Genomic DNA, 25,496 nt, shown 5'->3' on the forward strand with positions numbered 1-25,496 from the left:
CTACTGGAGGAAAACAGAAATGTACATGCACTATTGTAACTGTCTAAATGTATATATTTTAACAGTGGAAACTGAAACACAGGAGGTTAACTTCAGTCCAGCAAATTATAGGAAAATAACTGAAATTAAATTACTTTATGGTCACTCCATAAAAGATTACATCTTTCAGTTTCAATGCAGCAAGTAGACATGATGTCTAAAACTGGGGAGCTTTCTGAATTGTCCTTAGGGTGAAATAATTACTAGTCTTGAAATGTGGAGGAATGTAATTGTTTTATGACTTCCAGCATCTGTCAAAGATCTGAGGTCTATGTACTTTCACAGGTAGATGCTAAATACTGCCAGATTCTAGCAGTTGGGGTTTCAAAAAAAATTCTAAGCTTGTTTCCTGCCTTTCCTGTAACTAGTCTAGTCCAGATACAGATTTGCTGTATCCAGGACTGTTTGTAAGCTTCTGAGCCCCCCAAGCCTTTCTGTGTTGGAGGGAAGTATTCTAGCTTATCAGTGGGAGTGGTAAGCACTAGGTAGCCTATCTACCACAAGACCCAGGTACAGATTCTTAGCTTTAGCACTTGAATTTGCTTATTCATGCTCAGCACTTGTTCAGACCTTGTTAGCACTAAATAAGCTACAAATTACTGCAGCACTCAACCTTCCTCTTTACCTAGAAGAAAACAGTTTTTGTACCTACTTTCCTCACTTGCTTAGATAAAAACAGCTCTTATGCTCACTTTCTTCACTTGTCTAGAGGAAAGCATTTTTTTTTATTCAGGCATGTCCAAGGGTCAGCTCCCAGTGTTCTCTCCTGTCTATCTGATGAATCTGGGCATCTTGAGGCAATGTAGCAATTGCTTCATGTACACAGACAATCCTCTCCTCCTAACACCCAACACCACAACCTGTGAGAGATCCATTTATCTAGCCAAACTGGAGGTAAAGCTCTCTCCAACCAAGATTGAACTTGACAGTCAAGAGGAGAAGGTAAACACTTGCACCACACCACACTCATCACATAGTCCCACTAAACCTACACCACCAAAAGCCACACATAGAAACACAAAAACATTTGCAGAGGCTCTCAATAATAATCTTCTCAAGCAACAGAGATCTCCAAAGCAGAAACGCAAGCAACCTCCACCCCCAACACAACCCAAATGACACACAGCCCACAGACTCAGTGTGCCAATAAACAACATACCATAAGGCAAACCAACATACCCAACACACTAGTCATAAGTGACTCTATAGTCAGGCACACTGATGTCCCACTCACCAGACTAATCAAGGAGAAGGTTACTGTCAGCTGCCTGTCGGGTGCCAGGATCCGCCACATAACACACGCACTCAGGTCACTCCACAGCAAGTACAAATATGACTCTGTCATTGCCCATGTTGGCGTGAAGGACCTGAGATGTACCTCCCTGGAGTACATAGAAGAGCTCTCCGATCTTGTAGCCCAGGCAGGTATGACCCTAGCCATGAGTAGCATCCTGCCATCACCCACAATGATACCGCAGTAGAAGGACAAAATGATTGACTTCAACAATTGGATAAGCTTCTGGTGTCATTCTAAGGGGATCCAGTATCTGTCTGCCTGGGTCAACAGACCATGGTTTGCCAGAGATGGCCTGCACCTGTCACCCCTGGGATTCAGGATACTGGCTAAGGCTCTTGCCATCCCTATAGTGCCTTTTTTTAGGCAAGGTTCAAATGACAAATTCACCACCATAACAGGAACAGGCAAGCAAAAACTGAGGGTAATGCTACTCAATGCTAGAAGTCTAAATATCAAAATGCACTCACTCGAGGTACTCCTTAAAATGGATAACATCTGTGCAGTGACTGAGACCTGGTTCAAGGCTCTAGAGAGCAACCCTGCATTACCAGGCTATAACTTATACCACACTTTTCAGCCATCTAACCTGGACCAGAACACCAAAGGCGGAGGTGTGTCCATATTCATTAAGGATATCCATACCTCCAGGTTAGTTGCGCAGCATAATGCATCCAAGGTTATCCAAGTGCAACTAACTCTGGGCAAAACTGCAATCTAAATTGTAGCTTGCTGCAGATCCCCCACCATGCCCCAGGATTCCCACTCCTCTTTTCTTGATATGCTGGAAAATATTAGGGTTCAACTAAACACCCTAATAATGGGTGATTTCAACTGCCCCACCATTAACTGGGAAAACTACTCATGTACCAACTCCTTCGTTCAACTCTTTCTGGAATTAACAAATTTCATTGCCCTGGATCAACTTATCTACACCCCCACCAGGGGCAACAATATCCTAGACCTAGTCATTACCAACATCAGTGACCGGTGTTCCATGCCTGAAGTCAGATCCAACCATAAGCTTAACACCCCAGATATCAGCATCCCGCCCCCACCCACCATTAAAGAAACCACGGGAAAAATTTCTCCAAAGCCAACTTCATGCTTCTTAAGACAGAAGTGGTGAAATTCATAACATCCATGCAGATGGACAATACAGTTATGACTGCTGAATCCTACACAAATGCATTCTATAAGCACTTACATGAGTGCATGGATCATGCTATCCCAAATAGAACCAAGACACTATCCTCCAAAAACAGGAAACCAATCTGGTGGTCCCCTGCCATAAACAAACTCTACAACAAAGGAAGAAACTGCTGCAAATGAGTAAAATCCCATGAGTAGAGGAGCTCCCTGGTCAGCCTCAGTAAGAAACTGAGATCCCTTATAAGGCCCTCCAAAGCTAGCTAAGAAAACAAAATTGCCACTGATTCTAAGGGCAACCACAAAGCATTCTATAGCTATGTCAAAAATCTCAGTGGCAACATCCAGATCTGCTCTGAGTTACAGCACAACGGCACGAAAATTACGGAACCAAGTGATATTGCCAAAATCCTGGCAGATAGGTTCAGTGCTAACTTTACCCCCCCCCCCTCTCATCCCCTAAAGGGTCCACATCTATACTGGAAGAATGCAGAGTCCCTGTAATCACATCTATGTAGGTAAATGCTGTACTCTCTAAAACCAAAAACACAGCATCCATGGGCCCGGACAACATCTCAGGCTGCGTTTTACACAAACGTCAGAATGAACTGGTTCCCCACCTAAGCACCATGTTCTATTATAGTCTCACATCAGGCTTTGTGCCGACTGAATGGCGCACAGCAACAGATATCCCACTCCACAAAGGGGGAGTCCCCACTGATTCAGGAAACTATCGCCCTATTAGTCTGACGAGCCTGGTCTGCAAGGCCATGGAACATATCATCATGGAACTCATAAACAAAGACACTGGTGACCTCCAAATTCTGGACTCCAACCAGCTTGGGTTTGTGAAAGGCAGATCATGCCTTCTGAACCTGGTCGATTTATTTGAGGCAGTCACCAAAGCTGTAGACGAGGGTAAGGTGGTTCACACAGCCTATCTTGACCTCTCCAAGGCTTTTGACACCATCCCCCATTCTGGAATTATAGCTAAACTCACTAAACTAGGTATAAATCTCTACGTCACAAGATGGGTTGCCAAGTGGCTCACTGACAGTACCCACACTGTAAAAGTTGCAGACTCCAAATCTGACTTCAAACCAGTGACAAGTGGAGTACCACAGGGTTTAGTCCTGGGACCTCTCCTGCTTGGTATCTACTTCTCTGATGTACAGGCTAACACAGAAGGTCTCTGGCTAACAAAGTTCGCAGATGACTGCAAACTAGGAGCCATAGTCGAGTCCCCAAATGATGTGGACATCCTACAGAAGGGCCTCACTGAGACAAATGCCTGGTGTCAGAGGCATGGCCTCAAGCTCAATGCCAAAAAGTGCATTGTTATCCCCTTTGGTGAAAACTGTGTACTCATGAACTACCACATAAAATGGCAGTGTACTTAATGCTGAATGTGTGAAAAGAGACCTTGGGACCCAGGTGGACAGTAGTCTCCTTTGATAATCACATTGCCACAATAGTCAGAAAATCCTTCTGTGTGGCACATCTCATCACAAAAAGGTTCTCATCCAGGAAAAAAAGAGGTAATTGTTCCCCTCTACTCGGCACTCATTAGACCCATTATAGAGTATTATATTCCCTTTTGGAATGTACCTCACAAGACATCTGCAGCAGCTGGAAAGGCCACAGTAGTACCTCACAAACAGGATTACTGGCCTCAAACAAATGGCCTACACTGTCCGTCTCAAACAACTCCAGCTTTACTCTGTAGCATATCACCTACTCCGAGGAGATCTCTGCCTAACATATAAAGTTATGTTAAACCCAGAGCTGTTGGACATGCTATACCTAAAGAAATCCCAATCCCTCCAAGCTACATGCTCTAGGGACCTAAACCTTGTCACCACAATAAATAGGACATGCTGGAGGAATAGATTCCTGTCCCAGAGACTTCCTATACTTTGGAACAAGCTACCCATCTATGTCAAGCAAAGTTCCTCATTAACACTCTTCGAGAAATATTCTGATGAGTGGATGGGAAATAGGAAATACACCCCGGGGATCACTTCTGTGGCCCTGCTCAACATGGGCACAAGAAATTAACTTTTTTGGGTGGCGTAAGCCAGGGAACCTTGTTGGCTAGGCTTACTTAGGCCCTTGGGCCGATAGCCTAGTACCTACCTATGACAAGAAATGTCATTATGCAAGGTATCCCAGCAGTAATATTTGAGATATTAATTTAAGAAGTCTGTTAGAGAGAGAGGACATTCTATACTCTGGCTTGGACCTGACCAGAACCATTCACCACATCTGCCTTGCTCTGATGAAGTAAGGTTCTAGGGAACAGTATAATTCTCTTAGATATAGTCAGGAATATAGCAAAGTTTAGTTTAGATATTTTTCTTTATTTATTTGAGACTGTCCTGCAAAGTTGTTTTAAATATTTCCTGTAATTTTGAACTTTGATGTCACTGTGAACATATAATGAATATTTTCTTTTTCTTTTATTATTTATTATTAAATATATTTAAACATTTCACTGTGGCTTATCTGTCTAGAGATATTTAAGTTTTGAGAGTACTTGCATATTTATTTGGTGACACTGTGTGGGCCACTCTTAGTAGCCTTGCTCTTGAACAAACTACCATTTGTATTAATATTAATATTACACAGTAAGATTGGACACCCTTTGTTAAGGGCCTTAAAGTAGCTGATAAGGAGTTGGCTGGTGGCATTGATAACTACCTTATAGTCTGGGAAAAAGGGGGCATAGCTAGTAAACCTGTGCCAGCCTTTCCCAGGTGTGTGTGTGTGTGTGTGTGTGTGTGTGTGTGTGTGTGTGTGTGTGTGTGTGTAAATCAAACCTCAAAGTGTGTGTGTTTCAACTAATTGGGAAGGGACATGAAGCAATGGTTGGACAGAGACGGTGCTGGATATCCTGGCTTGGCCACTCAGCTGAAATCTCAGCTCTATAGCTGTTCCAGTGGGGAGTCTTATTGGGCATCTGGAGGAAGAGGGAGAAACCGGCCCCAGACTCTCCATGGTCTCTGTGCGCTCTTAAGGGAAATTGCACTTGATGCAGAGAGCTGCATCTACAAGTACTGTGTGTGTAACTGTTATCCTCTCAGTGTACATCCCCCACTGTTGAAGTGGTAAGGATTGAGGCTCCTTGATTACGGGTCCGATGGTGGGTCATCACAGGTGCAACCATACTGGATTTGGTCCTCACTAATATGGGAAATTGCTGCATACCCCCCTAGTGTAATGTCTACTCTGGTAAAGTCAGACCAAAAAATGGTCTCCTTTGAAGTAAAATAAAACCTGAAACCCCAGCAAACCCTGGAATATTCAGGAACTACTCCAAGGCAACCTTCCTACTATTAAGTTATAACCTGGCAAAATTTCAAGCCCCCATAAACCCTGAGAACACTGTTGCCTATGCAGAACTGCTCACATAAAACTATACAAGCATGTTAATGGCTGAATAGAGGCAGCTGTACCCAACAGAAAGAAATACAGAACTAACTAAATAAAAAGCCATCCTAGTGGAATCAAAACATCAATAGGCTGGGTGATGGTCACTACTCCAGGCCAGTAATCAAGGAGCCTCAATCCTCACCGACACCAGTGAGGGACGGCCACTAACAGCAAAAATGGATTCACACAGTATTTTTAGATGCAGCTCTTTGCACCAAGCACAACTTCCCTTAAGAGCACACATGGAGCACACTCCAGATCTTGGGCTGTATTCTCTTTCTCTCTCCAGGTCCCAAATATGACACCACACTAACCACTTTTGAGCTCTGTGTCCCTGTTCCAAGTAGCTGACACACACACTTTGGTATTTGATTTTCACACATGAACACACACACACCTGGGAAAGGCCAGCACAGATTTACCAGCTGTGCCCCCTCTGCCCAGACTATAAGGTAATTCCGCTGTTACTAGTCAGCTTGTCTAAGCTCTTACAAGGGTACCCAATTATACTGAGTAAAATTAATACTTATACAAATGGTAGAGTTTGACCAATGCAGCAAGGCTTTCAGGAGAGCTACAGTGTCACTAAAATAAGCATAACTACTTTTAAGATGTTAAAAGAATTCTCTTAAAGACCAGTCACAATGAAAGGTAAAGAAATATGTAATAATAAATAAAACAGAAAACATGAGAATACCAAATATCTAGCTATAATAAACACGAGAGTTTCAATCACAGGAGATATAAAAAAAGTAACACAGGTGGACAGTTTCACACAGATGCAGGAAAAAAATACATATAATAAATCTCACTACATTTTCCTGCCTGACTAAAGAATTACTGTTCCCTGGTTACTTGCTAACTCCAGGCAATATGAAGTGTGTCGAGTTGCTTACTACAGCAAGGAAGGATGAGGTGTGTGGATATGTGAGATATCTGTGAGAGCTCTTTCTGTCAAGTTCCTAATAACAAAGTGCTGCTGCGAGAGTTTCAGAATATCTCTCATTAATATCTAAAAAATTATTTCAGGGCTGGTTATAGAATGACATCACATCTGGTCACCTGAGTCTGGTACAATACACACCCAGAGCTTTGCTAAGATCTGTTGCAGCATCTGAAAGCTGTAAAACAATTTCAAAAACTTCCACCCTTCCAGGGTAGCAATTAGCTCACCCCTAAGGACAATACAATAAGATTCCTAGTCCTGATTCTCACAATCATTTTTGTCTCTGACTGCAATCACACCTGTAAGATAAAATCTTTATGGCCTAAATCAACCCATTTAATTTTCAACCTATTTTTAAAAATTAGCTGGACTGGAATTAACCTCTTCCCTTCCAGAATTCTCTGTTAAAACATATACATTTAATCAGTTATAATAATGCTGTCTGACATACATGTATATCTTTTCTGTCCAGCAGAACCCACTGTTGATACATTTTTTGACACAAACAACTTTATAAATAAATTTTTAATACAAGCATCTGTACAAATCAGTGTGATAAACAAATGACATAAAATCCTTTGCAAGACTCCAGCTTGCTATGCTGACATATGTTACACATGCACTGCCCTATTCTTCCCGGTACAGATGGCACTACCTCATATCATCACAGGCTGTATAAGAGAAGGAAGAAAATACGATAATAGCACTCTCAAACTAAAATAAACTCGGAGGACAAATAAAGTCTACCAAAGCCAAATTTTAGGTAAATTTGGCCTCCCAAGCCAAGGACAACCACAAATCATTATTTAGCTATGTCCGCAACCTCAAAGACAATACCCAATTGCGTGCAGAGCTCATTGCAAATGCAGCCACCTATACCGAACCAGAAGATATAGCAAACCTCCTGGCTGACAAAATTCATCTCCAACTTTACCCCTCTCTCCCCTATTCTTCCCTCAGGAAATATATAAAACTCCCCCTACCGTCACTAGGGAACAGGTCCTGAATGCTTTCTCTAAGGCCAGGAACACTGCATCAAAGGACCCAGACAATATCCCAGGATGCCTTCTAAATAGTATGAAACATGATCTATCAGTCCTTCTGGAATGTTTATTTAACTGCAGCCTCCAAACAGGCTTCATGCCTCATGAATAGAGAACAGCAACAGTCATCCCTCAGCACAAAGGTTGGTCATCTACAGATCCTGGAAACTACATACCCATAAGTCACACTAGTCTCACATGCAAAGCCATGGAAATAATTAATAATGACATAGGAAACCTCCAGACACTGGATCCAATTGAATTTGGTTTAATCAAGGGCAGGTCATGCTTACTCATCCTGGAGGACTTCTTTGAGATGGTCACCAAAGCAATGAAGAAGGGTAAAATGGTTCACACTGCCTACCTTGACCTGGCCAAGACATTTGACACAATCCCCCACTTGGCCATTGTTGACAAACTTAAAAAGTTAGGTACAAACCCTTATGTAACTTGGTGGATAGCCAGCTGGCTCACTGATATGACCCAGGAAGTTAGAATTGAGGAGTCCACCTCTACAAAGAGGCCACTCACAAGTGGAGTCCCTAAGGGATCGGTCTTTGGACTGCTCTTTTTTGGCATTAACTTCTCTGAAGTCAAGGTCAATGTCAATTGGCTCTGGCTGACTAAATTTACAGATGATTGCAAATTAAGAGCTGTCACTGAATCACCCACTGACACAAATGTTATCAAGGAAGGGTTGAGACAGACAAGCAACTGGTGCCAGAGCCATGGACTACAGCTAAATACCAAGAAATGCATACTAGTACCATTCCAGAAGTCATTCACCCCCTGGTAACTATCATATTGACAACACACCCCTAAGAGTTGATCCAGTAGTCAGGGACTTGGAGACACACATAGACAGTAATCTAACCTTTGACCATCACATGTCTACAGTAGTGAGAAATCATTCTATGTTGTGCAATTTATAAATAAAGGTATGGCATCTAGGTCCAAGGAAGTAATTATTCCATTGTATTTGACATTCATTAGGCCTATCATTGAGTACAATGCACCCTTTGGTACCTAACCAGGCATCTCCAACAACTGCAGTGTCCACAGAGGTTCCTCACTAAAAGAATACAGGGCGTAAGTAATATGTCCTATGCAGACCACCTCAAGGCCCTATCCCCTGTATTCTGTCTCCTACAGGCTGAGGTGAGATCTATGCCTAGCATACAAGACACTGTTAGACCCACTCTGATGGAGCTACTGTGTATCCGAAAAACAAACAGCACCAGAATTACCCATTCTAAAGACTTAAACATTGCCTGTGATATAACTAGTACCTGCTGGAGACACAGGTGTGCATCTCAGAGACTACCCCTTAGCTGAAACAGGCTCCCCATCCATGTGAAGCAGAGTTCCTCCCTAAGCCAGTTAGAGTGTAACTTGGACAATTGGATGGGGAACAGGAAATTCATCCCTGATTTGGTACTTACGTCTCTAATTGACACAGGCAGCCTGTAAATGGTTCATCTCATACGCCCCTGCTTGTAAATGTTTCATCTCCCATGCCCCTGCTTACACTTATCAAGGGTACCAGAACTTGTCAGAGATTTGGGATGCATGGCTAGGCTTAAAAAGGCCCTTGTGGTCGTTAGCCTAGTAAACAACTATGAACCTAAAAGTGTAATCACAAATGTTCGAGTACTACAGCCTTAAAAATTCAAAACATACCAAAAGACTTTACCAATGTTTTTGTAAGTGGTGGCACAGTTGTGAACTCAAACTCCCGCTTCTTATACATAGTAACTCTGAGATCAGTGTACATCAGACTAAGGAGAATTGCACAAGTTACAACAGCCTTGCTCTTTTAGTAGAAACCACATAGCTGTATCCACATTAGCAGTCTCACTTTAGACAGCTGATCATTAACTTTCTGCATGTCATCCTGCCACTCATTCTTCTTGTTTCATTGCATGTCAATGACAGAAGTGAAAATTAAGACAGTCGAGATTTTGGCAGTCCAGAAAATGAATTAACAGTCCTATTAATTAAATGCATTCACAGATCTTTAATCAAAATATCATAACCAAGTAAATGAGTGCTTTGTTTAGTTATACATTATACATTTTGCTACATTGTTGATTAGCCACAAAAAAAGCAACCCAACAATGAGAACAGCCACTAATCTCAGGCCACAAATCTAAATGATAAAAAAGACAGGAAGCCAATCTGACAGAAGAGATGTGCTGATATTGTTAATCTGCATTATTATTTAGCTTTGCACAGATATTATCATAATCAATAGTGATTCCATGTCAGCAGCAAACAATGCATTCAAGATGAGCAGCCTGTGAAATAAACAAAACTGCTGTATAAACCACTGAGAAATGGTTAAACAACATGTTTTTGTCATTCAAATAAAGCAGAGAAGCCACAGCTAGAACAAAATCACCCCTGTCATGGCCCTCACCCTAAAATGTTCCACTATTATAATAAGACTGCACAGCTGTTTTACTATAAAGCAAATCTTATCACAATATAAAACAGTAATTCTTTGTCATCAGAAAACAGTCCATTTAACATCACCAGACAACAATCCACAAAACAGTTAAAACCACGATAAGACTCTCTCTAAAAATGACTCCAATGACAATTCTAATCATAAGCACAAACAGGAAGATAGTCAAGCTGCAATTATCAGCAAAGCTCTAATACTGTGGCAACCGATTTGGACTACTTGGAGACTAGCAGTAAGCACCACAGTGTCACTATTGCACAGCAAACCATCTGTCAGATGACCATAAATCCAAAGACACAAATCATGAACTTCAAAATGATAACAAAGCATTAAACAGCAACAGTAAAACCTATAACAAACTTTTCTTTGGAGTTCAGCATCTATATATTAAACCCATGTAAAACAAAATCAGAAATTATTGAAACAATGATAACCATAAAATGATAGCAGGATGGAAATGGATTAACAAATACCAGCCATATAAACAATGGAAGTGGATGAATGTGTCAAAGCAAAAGTTTACCACAGATAGCCAGTGAAAGGTGTGCAGATGGACTTCTGCAAGACCTTCTCTGATATCACAGAGGAGGTTGGTGGAGATAGCAAATGGTTCAATATGGGAAATTTGAGGTTGAATTATGTGGGAAAATGATTGTGAGGCATAGTTCATAGTGAAAGAAGTTCTAGTTTGTGAATAAAATTATGGCTGATAGATCAGGGATAGTAGAGGTAGTCTGAATGCTTCATTATGCACATTATTCATGGATTCAAGAAAACATCTAGCCTGTTTGTGGATTACTCACTGAGGAATCAAAGTCATTAGGAATAAATAAGAACACTTTCACTGTAACTAAAAGAGCCTCTAATAAAAATTACTGACATGGCAAAGCGGGATGAATACCAACAGAAGCAAGGAAGGATCTGATGACAGCTTGCACCTGTCAGCCCTGGGCTTTCGAATACTGGCTAAGGCTCTTGCCACCCCCACAGTGCCTTTTTTAGGCAAGGCTCAAAAGACAAACCCATCTCCATAGACAACACAAAGAAAAAGAAACTAAGGGTAATGCTGCTCAACACCAGAAGTCTAAACCTCAAGATGCACGCACTCGAGGCTCTCCTCAGTATGGAAAATATCAATATCTGTGCAGTAACAGAAACCTGGTTCAAGGCTACCAAGAGCACCCCAGCACTACCAGGTTATACCAACATATTGGACCTGATCATCACCAACATGGGGACTCTATGTTCCATACCAGAGGTATACCCCTCACTGGTAAGATCTGACCATAAAGTAATCTCACTGGACATCCATATCCCATCCCCACCCCCAGCCAAGGAAACCACGGTGAAGAACTTCTCAAAAGCAAACTTCACACTTCTCAAAACCGAGGTGGAATCCTTCAAAGCCCCCGGGCCAGTGGAAAATACGGCCCAAACCGCAGAATCCTTTACAAATGCTTTCTATGGACACCTACAGGAATGCATGGATCATGCTATCCCAAATAAAACCAAGACTCATTCCTTCAAAGGCAGGAGACCTGTCTGGTGGACCCCAGCCATAAATAAGCTATACAACAGAAGGAGGAAGCTACTACATGATAGAGCAAAATCCCAAAAAGGGAAGGCATCTTTAATCAGTACTAGCAAGAAACTACGATCCTTCATAAAATCATCTATGGCCAGCTTCGAAAGAAAAATTGCATAAGATGATAAAGATAATCACAAGGCCTTCTTTATTTATGTCAGGAACCCGGGTGGCAACTCCCAGAAATGCTCTGAGTTAGTTCGAAATGACAAAAAATACACTGAACCCACAGACATTGCCAACAACCTGGCAGACAGGTTCAGTGCAAACTTCTCCCCCCCTTCCCCCCCAAAAGAGCAAATGTCTATCCCAACAGAGTGTAGCCTCCCTGACATCACAGGTGCACAGGTGAGAGCTGCCCTCTCCAAAGCAAAAAATACAGCATCAATGGGACTGGACGGTGTCCCGGGCTGTGTCTTACACAAGCTCCAAGAAGAACTGAACCCTCACATAAAGTCACTGTTCAATCTCAGCCTTACTACAGGATATGTACCCAAGGAATGGCGTACAGAAACAGTGGTCCCACTCCACAAAGGTGGTGCCACAACAGACCCCGGAAACTATCGCCCTATAAGCCTGACTAGCCTGGTCTGCAAAGCTATGGAGCGTAAAAGACATTGGGAACCTCCAAATACTGGATCCTACCCAATTCAGCTTTGTTAAGGGCAGATCTTGCCTTTTGAACCTGGTCGACTTCTTTGAAACAGTCACCAAGGCCATAGATGAAAGGATGGTAGTCCACACAGCCTACCTGGACCTCGCAAAAGCCTTCGACACAATACCCCACTCGGGCATCATAAATAAGCTCACCAGTTTAAATATCAACCCCTATGTCACAAGATGGGTTGCAAACTGGCTCAGGGATAGAACCCACATGGTCAGAATTGCAGGTGCCATGTCAGACTCTAAACCAGTTACAAGTGGCGTCCCACAAGGCTCAGTCCTGGGACCTCTCTTGTTCGGTATATATTTCTTTGAGGTACAGGCTAACATGGGAGGACTATGGCTGACCAAGTTTGCAGATGACTGCAAACTGGGTGCCATAATCGACTCGCCGACTGACATAAGCATCCTCCAAAAGAGTCTCACAGAGATGGATAACTGGTGCTAGAGCCATGGCCTAAAGCTAAATGCCAAAAAGTGTATAGTCATCCCCTTTGGGAAAAACAAAGTGCCCACAAATTACCACACAGGTGGTAATCCATTAAGTACGGAAGAAGTAATTAGGGAGTTGGGGACCCAAGTAGATAGCAATCTCTCCCTTGACAATCACGTTGCCAAAGTGGTTAGAAAGATCTTCTATATAGCCCACCTTATCACAAAAGGGTTCACATCTAGATCAAGAGAGGTCATTGTGCCCCTCTACTCATCACTCATCAGGCCCATAATTGAATACAATGCCCCATTTGGGATGTACCTTACCCGACACCTGCAGCAACTGGAAAGACTCCAAAATTACCTCACCAAGAGGATCAAGGGACTCAAACAGATGCCCTACGCAGTTAGGCTAAAGAAACTCCAGCTCTACTCAGTTGCTTACCGCCTACTCAGAGGCGATCTGTGCCTGACGTATAAAGCCATGTCCAACCCAGAATTAATGGACATGCTCCACCTCAGGAAATCCAAATCCCTTAGAGCTACAAGCTCCAGGGACTTAAACCTCAGCGCAGAAATAAATAGGACATGCTGGAGGGACAGATTCATATCCCAGAGGCTCCCCTTACTCTGGAACAAAATCCCAATCCATGTTAGGCAGAGTCCCTCAATGACCCTCTTCAAGAGAAATCTTTACGAGTGGATGGGAGATCGTAGGTTTACCCCTGGGATCTCTTCTGTGTTCCTACTAAACAGAGGCACAGTAAACTAACCTCAAAAGGGCTATCTTCTGTGACCTACTATACAGAGGCACAGTCAACTAATCTAAAAGGGTGGCGAAAGCCAAACACACTCTAGCTTGGCTTATAAATGCCCTAGGGCAGATAGCCTAGTATCAACCTATGAACATATGAACATGCTACTTGGGGGTTACAGCATCTGAAATGTGATGAATTATAATGCTCTAAAGGTTACCACAATCTTTAAAATGAACTACTTGTTACAATGGGAATAAGATTAGTAAGCAGATCCCAACAATGCACAGGTGAATAGTTAGGGGCATGAACTCCATGACAACAAACGTCATTGTAACACTGTTGTAGTGTTCATCGAGCTTTACCTGGAGTATTATATACACTTATTGCAGACCACACCTCAAAAACATTATTCTGAAGCAATGGCTCTATAATACAGCAAATAAAATGATAAAAACTATGGGTGACTTGGGCTATAAGAATTAATGAAATGGAAAGCATAAATACGTGCAATTCAGAATAACAGAACCAAAGTGCATGTAAAGTTTAAACAGGAAGAATCCTGAAAGGCAGGGTAACTACTACAATAGTTTATGATGGTAGAAAGGCCAGAATCCATACTGATGAAAAAAATATTAATACATTTGGAATTAAAACAAGTGTATAATGAACTAACTATCCTTTGGTGGATTCAAAAGACCTAATGGTTTCCCCTTTTGGTATTGTTTTCAAGGTTGAAAGTTCTATAAAGTGTCATAGGTACACGCTTATCTGAGCTGAACTAGAATGCAATGATATAAAAGCGAAAGGAAATGAGTAAATTGTTTTCTAGTTCACACATTTATTTTACCCAAAAACACAGAGACACTGATAAAAAAAACATACAAACAACTATAACAAAAATAACTTACTTGACAGTAACAAGCTCCAGTAACCAGTGGACTCTGACTTGTTTAATGCCACTGTGAGGTACAGATGAAATATATGCAATGTTTAGTTGTTCATCTTTGCTACGATCATACAAGTCAGCTCTGTTGTGTGGTAAAGGAGGGCTGAAAAATTAAACAAAGATGAAAAAAGAGTTTAATCACTAAGCCTTTCTCTTTTGGTTACTCCTGTAAGAACAAATCTGGGTGTCACAGACTTCTTTGCCTTAGGTCTGAAATGTCTTTGTTTTACCTTTGTATGTCGGAGAGACAAATGAGCTTAGTTCATTAAGTAATGATGAGTCTGAAATCTACATCACTGTTAGGTTTGTTAAAAAACTTTCTAGCATTTAGTTTACTGTTAAGATCTGAACTTTTCCTCTGCAAAGTTTGTGTGTGTACGTAAAACAGCATTTTGCACCAGGTTTTATCTCACTGCAACATTATTTTTGCAGTTTTTCAGACAAATTCATGTATTTACTTAAACCACTAGAGCTGTACTTCAATCAAATCTGTGTGCCATTTTTCTGTATTTTATTTCTACTATTCTTATTCTATACTGAGAAGGACAGCTCTTTGACAGCTGTGCAACAGAAAAGTGTGTGAACAAATGTGTGAGAAATGAGGTTGCAACATAAATATCTGCACAAAACACATGTCCATGTGTTTTACACACACACACACACACACACACACACACACACACACACACACACACACACACACACACACACCACACACACACACGTACATGTAGAATATGGTTCTATACACACAAACAAACATATCACACACACCATGCATCACACTCAAACACACATGTAAGTAAATATATATTATACATAAAATGCATTTTATTATTTATTTATTTATGGGAAAGTCCAGTGGACCAGTGAAAGCCCATTTTCAGTGGAGACCCAGGGAGAAAAGCTCCAGGTTTAAAACTTTTTGCACATACACACACTCTTATAAGGCTATCAATAAAGGGGCATGATGAAAATATTTATCTAACCCAGAGTACAAAATATTCATCTCCACTCTACCACATCATCAAGCATTCATTATCAGTCACTTATCACCACTGAACTTACATCACTAATTACCATAACTTGGTGCTACTCACATCAAAAGATGAAAAAAAAAAGAACTTCACACAGAAGAAATAAACATACATGTCCAGAAAAGTACATTAACCACAAAAATATAAAACTTGCAACTAAAATAACGTAATTTAGAACTGAAAATAAAAAAAGAAAAATAACAACTAAAAAAATGTCAGTACCACTGAAATGGACCTAAATTTAGATAATATTAACCTACTTAAAACACATTAACTAAATTACATTCCTAAGAGATAGCAACATAACCCCAGGTTATCGCTTAATACTAGGAAGTTTGCCTTAGAATAGTTCCTAAATGTGCCAGGATTACCAGGGTCTTGTTTTTTTTTTTTCTCAAAAGGGGCAGCTTTATAGTCCAATCTTGTCAGAAAGGACATTACACTGGGGGTGCAGTGTTCTCTAGTGGGTGTATGGACTATCTGATCCAAGGTGTTTGTGTTGACAAAGTCCAGGAAACAATAGGCCTCCATGTTTGAGGTCATGTATAGTTCCCAGTTTATAGGGCAGTAATTAAAGTCACCCATACATATGGGATTGGGTTGAATGCTGAGTGATTCCAATAAGTTTAAGTATGTGTTATGGATTCCCTGGGTCAAGGAAGCTACCTATAGCTTGCAAGGATATGGTATAAGACTTTACCTACGATAATTTGGATGTAGATAAGCTCAAGTGTGTCATCCTGTTTGACGAGCCTTGAAGTGTGATTGGTTTCTGATGTAAATTAAATGCAGGAATACAGTTCTGAAAAGAAATACTCTTTGGAGTTTGTGGTTTTTGATTACTGAAGACTGTGTGCTGGCTGCTGTTGCTGTTTTGCTGGTTTGTAAATGGAGACACCACCATGTTTAGTCCCTGCATATGCAGTAGTTAGTCTAAATGTGTGGAAGACATTATAGCCCAGCAATGCCAAGGTGCATTCTGCAACTTTAAACCATGTCTCAGTGACTCTACAAACATATGCATTCTCCAAGGTGCTGAAAGCTTGGAGGGAGTGGAGTTTCTTGTTTAGTCTCCTGAAATTAAACAATAACACCTTTAGATTTCCAAGGGTTGATTTTGCTATGTTAGAAAGTTTGCCAGTTTGGCATTCCCTAAAAGAGACACAATGTGGGAGGGCAATGTTTTAGCCAATATTCAAAATCCTAGAGAAGGCAGATACAGACCATCCCTGGCAAAGCAGCCTGGTCATCACATATATAGTAAACCTGTGCTCTTAAACTACAATTAACACCTTCTGTTGTTAAATCTGACAATCACACAGTAGTTTTCACCATAAGAACTCAACTCAAATCCCCCAAAAACCCTACTACCATCACAGATTTCTCCAGGGCAAATTTTCTTCAACTGAATAACGACTTAAGGAGCTTTAGGACCCCCCCACCACCAAGGACCACTAGCAAACACAGCTGCATTCAATGAGGACTATTTTCACCTTAACACCTCCAGTGAAACCTCAGTTCTGATTCATAATATGTACAGTTCCCAGTTTTGAAATAAGCCTCTTTGGTGGAACACCAGTATTAATAGGCTGTATAACAAATGAAAAAATATTCTACCTTAGAGACAAAATGAAAACACTGCACCTCACAATTAAACTCATGAAATGTAAACAAAGCTTAGGAACAAAATCAAATCTTTCTGGCCAAGTATGAACTGAAAACCACTACAGCTGTTAAAAATAATTACAAGTCCTTTTTCAAATATGTTTGGAAATTCATAAATAATATCGAGCACTGCTACTAGCTGATATATAATGACACTATTTATTCGGCTTATAAGGACATATCCAGTATTAGAACTCAACCCAAATCCCCTCACAAACCCTACTATCCTCAGATGGGTAGACATAAATTTACACTGGAGTTATCCTGTATGGCGCCACGTGATTTTGGAGGTGCCCTAACTAATAAGCCATAGAGGGTGGCAAGAGCTTTCACATCTGTCTGCCTAAGGTGTATATGGCTAGGCCTCATAAAGTCCCTGTGATTGCTTGCCTACTACTGTTCTTATATTAGCAAGCAAAGTTGCGTGAAAACAACTACCACCTGTCTTCAGCCTGTATCCATAACCTTGAATCCCTGCATCATGGCCATCATCATCATCCCTTTGTTCCCATTTTCTACGTGGGGGCCATGATTTTGCATGTCACCATCTCTCTCTCTTGATTCAATTCACCTTCCTACATTCTTTGACAGTCATGTCTGTCACAGGTCTTCTCTCACACAACCAATCCATCTCTTTCCTGGACTCCCTTATTTCCTCTTGCCTTCTTCTCATCTGTCTTAAATCTTCTTCACCAGACTGTCTTCTGCTTTCCTGCATACGTATATGAACCACCATAATCTGTTCTCTTTGACCTTCTCTGCAATTAGAGCTACTTGGACATCTGCTCTGATGTCCTCATTTCTTCATCTGACCAACAGTGTGCATCCTACCCCCCTCCCCAATCAAGCACTTCATCTCCATCAGCTCTAGCTTCCTCAAATGGGCTGCCGTTATTGCCCAGGTTTCTGTACCATACCGTAGTACTGGTCACACTGTTTTGTACACCTTACTTTTCTGTTTCTTTGGCATTCTTCTGTCACACACATACATAAAACTTTAGTCATCCAGTTAAACACATATACTACCAACAAAATATCCACCATTCTCACATATATTACTCAGCCAGTCTCTCACACATAGACCCACACAAAAAACACTGGCTAATTCAGTACTCATCAATAAAATAAGTAACAAAGGGCCACAGCTCCAAAGGCAAACCAAAACTTTAATATACGAGCGCTTTCGTTCACTCAAATCTAATGAACTTCTTCAGAGCCATTAATTTGATTTGAGTGAACAAAAGCGCTCACATATTAAAATTTTGGTTTGCCTTTGGAGCTGTGGCCCTTTGTTACTTATTTTATTAGTGCTTTGTTGTTTTTTTGCCGCTCAGTACTCATCAACACAGACCTGCAATCACCAGTCTCAGAGTCAGCATAGACTTTCACCAAACTAGGAATTGATGAAATAGTCCAAAAATTATTTTGACAAATGCCTCCTTTTGATGCAATTAATGCAACCTCTATATATAACACAGAAAAAATATATACACTACATATATATATATATATATATATATATATATATATATATATATATATATATATAGATGTGTGTATGTGTGTGTGTGTACATACACAAACAGATATAGATACAGAAGTGTTTAAGTTGGTCAAAACTCCCTAATGTCAAAATACCTTGGTCAACAAAGTAGATGGTCAACAGGTATGCGAGACTGATAATCGAAACTGTTGGGGAATATACCCCCTCCGTAGGGACTGTGCAATGTAGGACTTTGTATATATAATTAGCAAAGGAGGGAGGGGGACTTACCCCCTGCAAAAAAGTATGTTTCCTTTTAAGTTTTCATCTGCATGTACCAAGGATGTCCCTTGCCCATACCTAACGCCCTGTTGACATTTAAAATGTCAGCCTTTTGTTATCAATGTTACTGACCTTAACATTCAAGTGTTTTGATGTTCTTCAGTGCACACACACACACACACACACACACACACACACACACACACACACACACACACACACACACACACACAAATATATCTATGGCTATTGATCAACATGCTGAAAGACTGAACCACAAGTGATTGATCACAGTATATTGATCAATCACTAGCACAAAAAACTAACACATTCAAAATCAACAGACAACAAAAGGAAATACGTTTCCTACTATGATCCATTAAAAACTCTATCACAACTTCGAGATGTCATTTTCCTGAAAAGTAGTAGTGTTATGGAAAGACTTTCCAAAGGCAAGGTGTTCTGGTTAGGCCTATGTTCAGGGACAGGGGCAGGAGATGTTAGTAAGATGGTGTAGAAGACTGAAGCTCTGGTTAGCAGCCATTAGTAAGGTGGTGTGTGTGTGTGGGGGGGGTTCATCTTAATAATGCCTGCTGACAATAACCCTGATCCTGCACCTTACCTTAGAAAAACATTTCTGTAACACCACTTCTTCACAAAATAGGCTGAGGCACACACTATACACACACACACACACACACACACACACACACACACACACACACACACACACACACACACACACACACACACACACACACACACACACACCACTAAATCTACCCCATTGGTTAACCCTAACTTTAATCCTAAAGCAGAAACTCGCACACTCTCACCCCAAACCCACACTCACCTCTACAAATCCGTCTTTCAGCATTTTCAGCATTTCACTACACATGCATTCAAACATTCACACCCACACTCCATTTTTTCACTGAACTAAGCATGTGAAGAAATAAACAGAATAAAAAAAAAATAAATAAATATATATATATATATATATATATATATATATATATACACACACACACACACACACACACACACATATACATAGGAGTGTGTGTGTGTGTGTCTGAGTTATATAATGTATACACCAAGGATGTTTCATCATGTCTCTATATAAATACCTACATGTATACAGAGTGAAAGAGCACTTTTCTCTATACAGAGACAGTACATCTCTGTACATGTAAATAATTACTGCTCAGTCTCTAACCACATTTTTTCAGGAGGTTATAGAGAAAGCTGTTTATAAACAGCTAGAAACCTTCCTTAAAGTTAGTACTCATGGACACGTTCTATTCAGTATTTTCTACATGCCATAGCACTGAAACAGCTTTAATAAGAGGTGTCAGTGATCTCTTGATGGTAAGAAAAATGACACTATACAGTGTTGGTTCTCCCAGATTTTTGTGCAGAAATTGACACAGTAGATGATGACATCTTAATAGAACAACTGTGGGATTTTGGTTTACTTCATCTCTCGCCAACCACATACATCAGTGATGGTGAACCCATGGCACGCATGTCAAATGTGACACACTAGCATTCACCAACACCCAAGTTACCAAAGAAACTGAATGAACAAAAATACAAGAAATATGTGACCCTGCACTTATTTATTAAACCTCAGCAGCAAAAAAGTCATCAATTGATGTTAATCAAATCAAATGCAATGTGTTCCATATTTTTTCAGTTCAATTCAAAATTACTATTAAAAGTAGGATCATTTTTTGGTGCACTATTTTAAGCCCAATTATCAGAGCACATATTGTTTTCTCTATTGTAAGTCAGTGATTTTTCTTTTACTTTTATAATACACAGCAGCACACATGACTGGACTGCATTTTTTTAAAATAAACGAATATGTAAAGAATTGTTTCTATTTTGTTCGGGTGGGATGACATGCCAGCAGAGTCAGGATAGGCATTTTCCCAGCTTTTGATACACTGAGCCCAAAAGGTTCACCATCACTGACATATATCCCCAGATTCTCAAAAGTTTGCATGGCATGCAAGATCGGTGCAAGAGCCCAAGCAGGCAATATGTCCGCCGTGCAATCCAAGAACAGCCTGCAAGGGCGTGCATGAGCACTCCTGCAATAATCTTGCACGGATGAAGCCCTTGAATGCAAATCACCCCATTTGCAGGAGAAATCCATGCAAATGAGGTGAATTTGCGATCCAGGATGCTTATGACTGTCCGTGGAGGACTAGTGCAATCAGCAGAAATGTACTCAGTTAGTAACAGAGTACATGTCGGCAAAATCCAAAACGGAACTATGACAGCCCCAAATAAAGGCTGCATATCATGTAGTATGCATGCCAATTGCCAAGTATAAGGCCATTGGCATTGCAAACAGTACAAAAATTTTAAAAATCAACTTTTAATGCCTATTAGCGGATCCCGGCTGTTTAAGCGTAGGGCAGCAGCGCGCAAACGGGATAGGGGGAAATAACAAAACTAACATAAATTAAGCATTCTAACAAAAATCAGTATTCTGCCATAGAAGTCAATGGAAGGCAGAAGACAACATGGCCAGTGAGTAGTGGTTGCTAAGGGGGGAGGCTCAGTGTGAGGCATGTAACTATGCATTAAGCAGGCAATCCTATGCAAATGAGGAGAAGGATAGTGAATCCCAGTTTTCCCCAGGATGTGAGGCAGGTCCCAACAGTGTAAGAGTATGAATAGCTGGGTGCAAGCCTAGGAGGTAGGTGACATCATGGGGGTGTGTGTCAGGCATACTGTAAGCGGATTGGAACCCTGTGGCCCGGGGTTGCTCCTAATGTAGCACAGCTAAGCTGGGGGGGTGTCTAAACCTGCCTAGCAGTCATTACAAATCCTAAGCGGGCGTGCGCGCTGGCACCAGGTCGTACAGGAAGAAACAAAGAGGTTAAACCAGGAAATAGCAGCAATGTACACATATGAGCACTCTGGTTGAGCAGCGTGGACATGGGCTGAAATGGGAAGGGAACACAGCAGTAGGAAGGTAATCAAGGAGTACTAGCTTAGCTGGCAGATGAAATGTATCAGAACCAGCCAATTACACAGGCAGCAGACCAGCCCAGCCCAGAACAATACTATAAACTATGCAAACACCTACCCCTCCAATTTTTCCCACAATCTACACCACCGGTATAAACAAGTGGGGAACTTTTAATACTCACAACTGCAAAATGTTAGGGGCTGCAATAGCTACCATACAACTACTTGTGGAAGAGGCTGAGGGTGGTGAGGATGTGAATGCTGCCGAGTAACCCACAGTTAGGAAACAGAGAAGAGTGTACAGACCCAAGGTAAACTACCAAGGGCTACATGAGCTGGAGATAGTGGAGTGCTATAGGGTGGACAGGGACCTACCAAAGCAAATTGTTGAGCTGTGCAGGCCACGCCTCACACACAAAACTAACAAAGGGAAACCCATCCCAGTGGATACAAAGGTATGTGTAGGCCTAAGAATACTAGTTACAGGTACCTTCCAAAGGCCAACTGGTGATATGATAGGTATCTCACAGGCATCAGCATCCAGGGTAATCCACCAGTTCCTGGATGCCATTTCAGCACATGTCGGTGATCACATTTACTTCCCAAACACCCGTGAGGTGTTGGCCAGCAATATGCAACTGTTCCACCAAAAAGCAGAATACCCTGAGGTAGTGGGTGCTATAGACTGCATGCACATATACATCAAAGCACCACCCAGTGAGCGGGGTAAGGTCTACATCAACTGCAAGGGCTTCCCCTCCATCAACTGCCAGGTCGTGTGTGATGCTCAGGGCATAATAATGAACGTGTGTGCTGGCTGCCCTGGAAGCTATCACGATTCCCACATCTGGCATCTGACGTAGCTGTACCAAAGATTTGCCAATGGGGAACATCCCACATGATCACCTAGTGGGGGATGCTGGATACGTACTGGAGCCATGGCTGATGACACCCATCAGAAATGCAAGCACACCCGAACAAGAACTCCATAATGAGGCACACGCACAAACAAGAATCATAATAGAGCATTTGTTTGGGATGCTCAAGTCACGGTTCTGGTGCCTGGACATATCCGGTGGAGCCTTGCAGTACTCACCAGCTACATGTACCCATATTATCCTTGTATGTGCCATGCTACACAATATGATCCTGTGGAAACAGCTGCAGCAGGGACAGCACGGGGCAGGGCCACAGCCCCCCACCATTGCCAAGGCCTACACGGGCACAGAGTGACTCAGAGGAGGAACAACCTAAGCCTGCCACAGTAGGCAGAAATAGGCGTGCCCAGTATGCCCTGGCCTTGGCAAAGAGGCAACCCATAGCCCATGAACTGACACGGGAGGACCCAGGGAATAACACCTCTCTCTGACTCTCACAGACAGCAAAAGGGATGCCAAACATTACACTACCTGTGCCTAACCATGTGTAGGGAGTGTACTATGTACATCCGACATAGGCAGCCCTGCAGCACCACCCTCAATACTGAGACATCCACAAGGTAAGTGACTCACACATGCCAGTCGGGGGGGGGGGGGTCACATACCCAAAAACAGTCAGAGCCAGCAAGGCAGGTGTAGACAAACAAACAAATGCTATGGCCTCTGAATGAGGCTTATGGGCAACCCCTCCAGCCTACACAGACTGACTACAGCAGGCCAGGCAATGGGATGTCAGTTGTGAAGGCTAGGAAGTCAGACACGAATATGTAGGCAATTATAAGCTAGATTCTGTAGTACACACGTATGCCTCTAGCCAGCATGATAGTTAAGACCACAGACTGAAATGGAGTACCCGACATACCAGTACAGTCCTAGCAGATGTGTACAAGTGTCAGATGTGCCCCTCCATCCTACGTAGACATATAGTAACAGTCAGGTGTATGTCCCCCAATCCTGTGTAGAAATGTATAAATAGTCAGGTGTGCCCCCCCCCCGCTATGCAGAAATATAGTAACAATCAATGCCAACTGATCGATGGATACCTTGCTGAGACAGCATGCAACCTGTTGGTGTACAACACAAACATCAGCACTGCAGTACAAACTACCTGGACTGGACCCACACATGCAATACACATGCCCATACTGGGCATGCTAATACACATAGAGAAATGAAGGCAATGTAAGTCAACAACATACTGAAAGGTCACACTGGGCATGCTCACACACAAACACATGAAGGCCATGTCTGCAAACACCAGTGCACCACACATATCTGGCAGTAGCAGTTGTTAGTGCAGACGCTCATCAGTATGCACCACTCATGCTTTGCGCACACAGTGGATAGGAATACAGACATATACGTAAGGACAACACACTATAATAAGCCAAAGGTAGACAGACATAGATGTGTGGAAGAGGGTGACTGTAACAAGGAGCTATCCAGGCCTGTCCCACCCAGCATATAGCCAAAGGGCCCCAAACACATAAGGTGCAGATGTCTCTCACTGCAGATACTAGCCACCAGTATCTGTCAGCAATACAGACTATGTGGTGCACGTGCCAGCTGTGCAATATGACTGTACAAGGAAGTAGGCATCTAACAACTGCATACACTTACCTGTGAAATATGACCCTGTGTGTGCCCGCAGTGGCGTGTCAACCCCTAGACGAATGGGTAATGTCCCGTGCACACGCACTGCCCTCCCCATAGCCCTACTATGACAAGCCTGCTGAGGTAATCCAATGTTTAATAAACCTTAGGGAGAGTTGTGGCCTAGTAATCACCGTGGCACATCCCGTAACTGCGTACTACTGTAGTATGATTAAACTAGTTAGGTAGGAGTTCTATTCCCAGACATGGCAACTCCGTTTGTGTGTGTGTGTCTGTCTGTCTGTCTGTGTAGAGAGCAATGCTTTTTAGGCCAGCCACGCTCCCCACAATCCAAATGCTCAACCTTTGCAAGGAAGCTGATGTCATCCACCTAGTAACACATCTCTGGAAAGCTGTAGCCCAGTAATCTCCATAGTGCATCCTGTAACTGCATACTGCTGTAGTGTGATAAACTAGTTAAGTAGGTGCTCTATTCCCAGACATGGCAAGTGTGGATGTACGTGTTTTTATGTGTGTGTTCTTATGTCAGTGTAGGGAGCAATGCTTTTGAGTCCATTCACAGACACTACAGCCTCCAATGGTCCGGTTTGACAAGTGTGCCAATGTCATCAACTGTGTAATACACCTTTGGGGAAGTGATCGGCTGGTAATCTCCATGGCGCGTGCCACAACTGTGTACTGCTGTAGTGTGATAAACCAGTTAAGTAGGAGTTCTAACCCCAGCCCTGGCAATTG

At 42.0% G+C, this 25,496-nt stretch overlaps 1 protein-coding gene across 1 annotated transcript in view; it reads right to left on the minus strand.

Moving 5' to 3' along the window:
* Window positions 1-25,496, minus strand: part of IDUA (alpha-L-iduronidase) — a 700,883-nt gene that overhangs the window by 642,673 nt on the left and 32,714 nt on the right. Inside the window, exon 2 of the mRNA XM_044061120.1 lies at window positions 14,717-14,857. Coding sequence (XP_043917055.1) covers window positions 14,717-14,857 — 141 coding nt within the window. The remainder of the gene's footprint in view (window positions 1-14,716; window positions 14,858-25,496) is intronic.

The sequence above is a fragment of the Protopterus annectens genome, chromosome 2.part0 (assembly GCF_019279795.1).
Source record: "Protopterus annectens isolate FY-2018-M chromosome 2.part0, PAN1.0, whole genome shotgun sequence".
Classification (NCBI taxonomy): Eukaryota; Metazoa; Chordata; order Ceratodontiformes; family Protopteridae; genus Protopterus; species Protopterus annectens.